The sequence below is a fragment of the Berghia stephanieae genome, chromosome 2 (genome assembly GCF_034508935.2).
Source record: "Berghia stephanieae isolate SIO BIC M18660-M18661 chromosome 2, UCSD_Bste_1.3, whole genome shotgun sequence".
Lineage (NCBI taxonomy): Eukaryota > Metazoa > Mollusca > Gastropoda > Nudibranchia > Aeolidiidae > Berghia > Berghia stephanieae.
Genome location: NC_088361.1, coordinates 103,733,893 through 103,741,392, shown reverse-complemented (window position 1 = coordinate 103,741,392; position 7,500 = coordinate 103,733,893). Strand labels below are relative to the sequence as shown.

Here is a 7,500-nt window from a genome sequence, read left to right as displayed (position 1 = left end):
AGCTGTAACTGTGACCTCATAGTTCGGTATATTTTGATAGAGTGTAGCGAGTTAGAACAGATAAGGTCACAACATTATGATTATGAAACCAGGGACTCTGTTCCAGTCAGCTTACAATTTTAAAGTATCTGCAGGAATGTGAACTCCTGCAGAAATTGTAAATAAACATTTTTAAATAACATACATGTAACTATTACGGCTTTATAAATGTTATTACAACAGTATTAGCATGATAAAGCAGCCACAGATTATCTTAGGCAGATAAAGAAATTGATAAAAGCCAGAAACGGGCGCTTGGAGGCAGCACGGCTCAGTGGCATGGTCTTTGCTTCGTACCTGAAAGGTACCGAGTTTGAACACCCGTCGCTGCACTGTGTGGCCTGGAGCAAGTCACCTCGACCTAGTTCAAATTACTGCGCTGCACTGCGGCTGACGCCTGGGTTATTCCAGTCTTACCTTGGAAAATACCCTAGAGACAAATTTCCCCTATGGGAAGAAATAAAGGAAATGTTATTCTTTATTTTTTATATTAATTGACCTAAATAGTGTTTCAAGCTCTGTAAAAAGCCCTTAACTCACTCAATCCTAGAGATTTTTGCTACTTTTCATAATTGGAAAAAAATGTATTAAAAATGAGAATGTAGGCTACATAGTTTGATTCAACTTCCACTAACATGTAGAAACTAAAAACAAACATTAGCTTTGATACTACGCCTATAATTTGCCTCAGAAAAATGTAATAATTAGGCATGGGGTTAAAAAGTAACCCCGGGTAAACTACGGATATAGTCGGTGTTAGGGTTGAGTGAGTTAAAACCAAAAACCAAATGTTCATTGCGTCCCCCAGGAACCAAAGGACCAAAAGACATTGGCACTGTCTACGCCAGGGACAAGGACGACTGGGATCTGCCAGACAAAACATTCACGGCAGAGTTATCTCCCGTCATGGAATTATATTTCAGGTATGTTGCATCATATTCCGGGCGACAGCTATGTTTAGAACGCTGACATCTTGGATATTTTCCTCACACAATGGGAGCGATCTATATTCATGTTTTCGTCCAACCAGACCATCAATCACATGATTTGTTGCTGTCCAACGATTGGATATTTCTTAACAAATGTAAACACGCTGCTTTGTTTACAAAAGTTATAAACATACTCATGTGTCAAGCTGAACCAAATGACCAATCATGATGTTAGATATTTTAAAAGCTGTGAACACTTTTCACAAAGTAGGTCACTTTGATCACATTTTGCAATGTGACCAATGACCTTGAGCACATGGAAAGTTAATATAGATCATGCCCATTGTATGTGTTATTTATACCTATCCTCTCTTTTCCTTTTATTTGTTTTTTTTTTGGGGGGAAGCAATCGCAGCATTCCGAATTATTTCAAAAAATTCAATAATGAACAAAAATGAATAATAACAGCTTCAAAAATGAACAAAATACCGAAAACGGAACGTTTCGCACTCAAAACCCTTCTTTCGCCAATAATAAACAAAATCAAAAGACATTGATAGATCACTAAAATTTCATACGGCTTTTTTTAAAAGCTGTTATTCATTTTTCATTACTTTTTAGAGTCCACAGCTTCTTGCAGCTTATTGTTTGTTTTGTTTATGCCCGTCACTCCTAGTGGAGCATAGGCCGTCGACATCAGTCCTCCATCTTCCTCTGTCCTGGGCCATCTTCTGCAAATCTCCCCAGGTGTGTCCCATCCTCTTCATGTCCGCCTCCAGGTCTCGCCGCCAGGTGTTTCTAGGCCGCCCTCTCTTCCGTTTTCCCTGGGGGTTCCATCTCAGCGCCTGCCTAGCGGTGTTATTGGTTGGCTTCCTCAGGGTGTGACCAATGCATCTCCATCAGCGGCGTCTGATTTCGTCTTCTCTTGCAGCTTATTATGACCCAGAAAATATCAGGCATATCAAACAGGTGCATCGGGTGTGTGTGTGAGAGAGACTCCTGTTGAAAGGAATGAATATGTATGCATCATGGACCCTCTCCTTACCAACCATAAATAATAACGTGAAGTTGAATGTAAGCTTCAATTTAATTACAAAAACAGATCAAATGAACGTTTCGGGTTTCCCCTTTATCAACAAAACAGGATGATTGAAACACCACAGATTCATCTGAATCTGTGGCGTTTCAATCATTCTGTTTTGTTGATAAAGGGGAAACCCGAAACGTTCATTTGATCTGTTTTTGTAATTAAATTGAAGCTTACATTCAACTTCACGTTATTATTTATTTCTTCGAGCTTCGACCAGCAACATTTACACTCACCAACCATAGGAAAATCGTCACATTCGTTACGACGCAACCAACAGTTTAGTCCTTCTAATGTCTTTTGTACGTCACAAAATTTAAAGAATTTTTTAAATTAATGAGCTTTGAGCTTTATATAGCGCAATATCCACTAAATGTGCTCAAAGCGCTTTACAAGGGGTCACTGGTCAACGGCAACATTTAACATGTAGGACGGGACATGACGCCTGTTAGGAGGCGATATTACAATTTTTCGGACAAAGACAACGCTGTTAACGGCCAGGTACTCATTTTACGCCTGAGTACGGTGAGAGTGTGAGTAAAGAGCCTTTTCCAAGGACTCAACTATGCGCGTATAAAACGTACTTGTTGCTTTTCTGTTCCAGTAACAAAATTCTATTTTTGGGTTAGGTGGGTTGGTGTGACGTTTTCGGGAAAACTCTGAAAATGGCTGGGAAGGAGAGAGTTCATGTGTAAACATGGCTTTTTTCCTCGTATCAATACTGTCCCAACAACAAATGCCATTCACAGGATACATTGTAATAGGCTTCAACAGGCATGACGTCACTTCCCTCGTAATGACGCATATTAACTTAGGAACAATGGCGGACGCCCTGATGAAATATTTCTCCGACGAGCATAAAAGTGTACCCGGAGGAGAAAAACAGTATAAATATGATCATGTTTTGACTTTTATACATTCTTATCACATGACATATGAAATGTTCTAGCCAGCATGAAGAATAAAAAAGTACAGATTTTCTTTGTTTAGAGCCACCACGCTGCTCGCCGTTGCTGGGCGACGTGACATCAGACTATTGAATCCAATTCCCTTGACTGATCAATGAAGTTCATCTTATCGTACTGTTGTCGACCATACAAAAACTGTTATACAATTAAATGATATCCTGCTCACAGTTTGTAGCTCGTAGTTACTCTGCCTTTGTGAAATTGAAATGGGCGCCGCTGAGGAGACGAAATGAGAGAGGGGCTCTCTCACGTCTTTACGCCTGTTGTTTCATATCCAGTGGTCTCTCTCTCTCTCTCTCTCTCTCTCTCTCTCTCTCTCTCTCTCTCTCTCTCTCTCTCTCGGCTTACATGGTGTATGGGTGAGACATTTAGGTGATCTCAAACTAAGTACACTGATAGTGTGCTCTTGGAATCTACATCGGTTCCCTATTTGAACCACTCCCCTTTGCCTAACTTTTTTCCTCAAGTCCTTTTTTATTGTACATCTAGAATCTTTTCACTATCCAATTTTCTTTCTTTTTACTGGTGTTCATATGACCTAAATGTGTTGCAAGCGCCGTAAAAAAAAAAAAAACAAACTTGTGAAGCTCATCGAGCTCGTTTTTTTTTGTTCGGCTATGTGGTCTAGTGGTATGACACTCGCTTTCGGATCGGAAGGTCCTGGGTTCGAGCCTCGCTCGGCGCATAGTTGAGTCCTTGGAGAAGGCTCTTTACTCACATTCTCTCACCGTACTCAGGTGTAAAATGAGTACCTGGCCGTTAACAGCGTTGTCTCTGTCCCAAAAATTTGTAATATCGCCTGACAAGCGTCATGTCTCGTCCTACATGTTATGTGTTGCTGTTGGCCAGGGACCCCTTGTAAATCGCTTTGAGCATGTTTAGTGGATATTGCCCTATATAAAAGCTCAAGTTTTTGTTTTGTTTTTCAAGTTTAGTTGATATTGTGCTGTATAAATGCAAATACTTTTGATTCAATAATTCATGTTTCCTCACCACAGCGTGGCAAAAGATACTGGGATGATTACTATGCTTGAGAATGTTCCACCCAACACGTTACAACCGTTTGAAACCTACGACTTTAATGTAAGTGTTTGTAATTATTGTATACGTGACCCCCCAACACGTTACAACCGTTTGAAACCTACGACTTTAATGTAAGTGTTTGTAATTATTGTATACGTGACCCCCCCCCCCCCAACACGTTACAACCGTTTGAAACATACGACTTTAATGTAAGTGTTTGTAATTAATAATAATAATAATACACATTTATATAGCGCTCATTCTCGTGTAAAACACAAGCTCTAGGCACTTTACAATATAAATATCAATTTTAAGTGAAAAAAAAATAATAACAACAATAATAATTCATAGCCAAATCAAGGATTCATATAGAGTCAAGAAAAACAAATACAGTAAAAATGTGTCTTGAGATTCTTTTTAAAAGTAGGTAAAGACTTGCACTCCCTCAGACCACGTGGTAGTTCATTCCAAATCTTGGGGCCGAAACAAGCAAACGATCTATCACCAAATTTTGTTCTTGATCTTTTTTCCGAAATTTTCGTTTGGTCATTACATGATCTTAAAGTGTAATTTTCAAATTTACACATTACCACGTGATCTGTGAGATATGCCGGTCCTATACCAGCCAAACACTTATAAACAAGACACGCTGCTTTGTAATATGTGCGCTTTTCAATGGGCAACCAATGGAGAGATGCCAACAAAGGGGTTACATAATCAAATTTTTTTTTTGCCAAAAACTAATCTTGCTGCACTGTTTTGCAGCAGTTGTAATTGTTTAATAGAAGCCTGAGGCAAGTTGACAAGCAGCGAGTTACAATAATCTAGTTTCGAAAAAATGAGGGAAACAACCAATGTTTTACATGTTCCAATTGCAATATACTGACGGATCGAACTGATTTTCTTCAATTAAAAGTATAAAGATTTACAGAGAGCAGAAATGTGAGCTGACATTCTCATTTCTGAATCAAAATAGACACCCAAATTTTTCACAGTCTTTGAAACTTTGATCTTTTCACCCCCAATCAACACCTCAAGACCATCATTCACCTTCAACTGCCCTCTATTTCCCACAATCATCACTTCTGTTTTTGACTCATTCATTTACAACTTGTTTGCATCCATCCACTCTTTCACATCCGTCACACATTCTTCCACACGTTTCACAATATTTTCGAGATTTTAGTTTTATCTGTAGCATAAAGTTGCGTATCCTCTGCATAGAGATGATAGCGCAGCCCATGACCAGTGATGACATTAGATAATGGAGAAGTATACCAAACAAAAAAAATTGGACCCAAAACAGAGCCTTGAGGAACACCAAAAGACAATGTATGTTGACGAGAAAGTTTATCTAAAATCATAACCTGTTGCTTTCTGCCATCTAAATAAGATTCAAACCACTGCAAGACAGTCCCAGACAAGCCAAAAGTTATATTAAGTCGTTTAATGAGAATACCGTGATCAATAGTATCAAACGCCGCCAAAAGGTCTAACAATGTCAGAAGAGAAACAGAACCTTTATCTAAAACATCAAGCAAATCACTCGCAACACAGCACAGAGCAGTTTCTGTGCTGTGGTAAGAACGATAAGCTGACTGAAATTTTTCCCATAGATTGTTTTCATGGAGATGTTGTGAAAGACGTCTGAGTACAACTTTTTCAAGGATTTTAGAAAGAAATGGCAGATTTGAGACGGGACGGTAGTTACTAAGCTCATTTACATCGAGATTTTACTTTTTTATGAGAGGCTTTACAATTGCATGTTTATAGATATCTGGGACTTGTCCTGAGATAAGTGACTGATTTATAATATAAGTTATGCAAGGTATCAATTCAGGAAGACATAATTTCAAAATATTAGTTGGTAAAGGATCTAAATCACATGACTTCGAGGAAGATGAAAAAATTATTTTAGAAATCTCTTCTTCAGTTGTTTCTTTAAAACAAGAGAATCCATGTGAACCCGAAAAAGGGTGGAAATTTATATCTTCATTTTGCACGAGGTCCAAATTGTTCCGAATTTTCGATATTTTTCCCGAAAAGAAATCTGAAAATGCATCCGGCTGCTTTTCTACCGGGATATTAGTGGGTAGACACATGCTCTTTTCTTCCCCTAAAAGTTCCTTTGAAACAGAGAAAAATTCCTTAGTGTCCCTCACTGATGACAGTTTCGTGTTATAATAGTTTCTTTTTGCTTTATTGCAGGTGGTTTTATACTTATGCTTTTTTGCTATATATATCAGCCGGTCAATCTCAAGGCCCGATTTTCTCCACGATGCCTCTGCATTCCTTTTTTCCCTTTTGGCAGTTTTTTCACTCTGGTTAAACCACGGAGACGGTTTCCTGGAATTTATTATTCTAGTTGTCTTTGGCGCATGCCTGTCGATGACGTTGCGCAGTACCTCGTCCGTTTTCTGTGCTGATGGTATATCCATTCTTCCTAGTTCCTCTGACAGATTGTTTTTGAAGGAACTAATGTCTATTCTTTTAGTATCCCTAGACACTATCTTGACTTTCTTTGCTTTCTCTTTGATGCATTTGAGAGTTTCCAGAATCAGATTGTGGTCTGAAATTTCTTTTTTGATATTTTTAATTGATTCAACAAGCGAGGGTGTATCAGTGATGAACCAGTCCAAGATGTGCCCCAATCTTTGAGTTGGAGAGGTCACTAACTGAGTCAGGCCATGTTCATTCAGCATATTTTTTATAATTTTAACGAGACTATTCTGATCAACATCAAACTGAATATTAAAATCGCCGATAAAATTTTTTCGCTTATTTGATGTGTCTTTTGATACAAAATCTGAAAATTCGTCAGCAAAATCATTCTGTCTCAGTTTGTTCTTTTTGCTTGGGGGTGGTCTGTAGATACAAGTGATTAAAAATGAAATTTGAGGGTAGGTCAATGTGGTTTGGACACACTCGAAACTTTTGAACGAAATTGGCCTGTTTTGTATTTTAGACGAAAGAGCTTGTTTGTATATGATGGCGATCCCCCCTCCTGATCGTCCATTTCTTGGGAACGATTCCATCTTGTAGCCGGGAGGTGTCATTTCTTTCATTATAGGTTCATCACCGAACTGACGCAACCATGATTCAGTTATATATAGAATATCGATATCGTGTTGATCTATGACATCGATTATATCGAATGTCTTGTTTCTCGATGACTGTGCGTTAATATGGCCAATACAAATGTTATGATTTCCATGACTTGGTCTTGTGTCATTTGTCAATATTTTTGTTAACGTCTGTGGTGGTCGAGTTGAACGATGACAGTTCACTGGACGTCGCGGGACTGTTGTTTCAATAGCATGTTGTTTACGTCGACCACCCCGTTTACAGACAATCTTTTGTTGATTGTAATGGTGTTCACGTTTGAGGTAGGAGTGTGTGTTTTCAATTTGTAAACAATAAAAGCGCAGGGTGAATAAAAGTCCAACGACAGCCG

General features: G+C 38.6%; 1 protein-coding gene across 4 annotated transcripts in view; it reads left to right on the top strand.

The window, feature by feature from the left end:
• Window positions 1-7,500, top strand: part of LOC144966124 (neural-cadherin-like) — a 173,194-nt gene that overhangs the window by 108,280 nt on the left and 57,414 nt on the right. For all 4 annotated transcript variants that reach the window (XM_078902233.1, XM_078902231.1, XM_078902232.1 and 1 more), the window contains exons 30-31: window positions 848-962; window positions 4,022-4,106. In XM_078902233.1, the coding sequence (XP_078758359.1) occupies window positions 848-962; window positions 4,022-4,106 (200 nt within the window). The remainder of the gene's footprint in view (window positions 1-847; window positions 963-4,021; window positions 4,107-7,500) is intronic.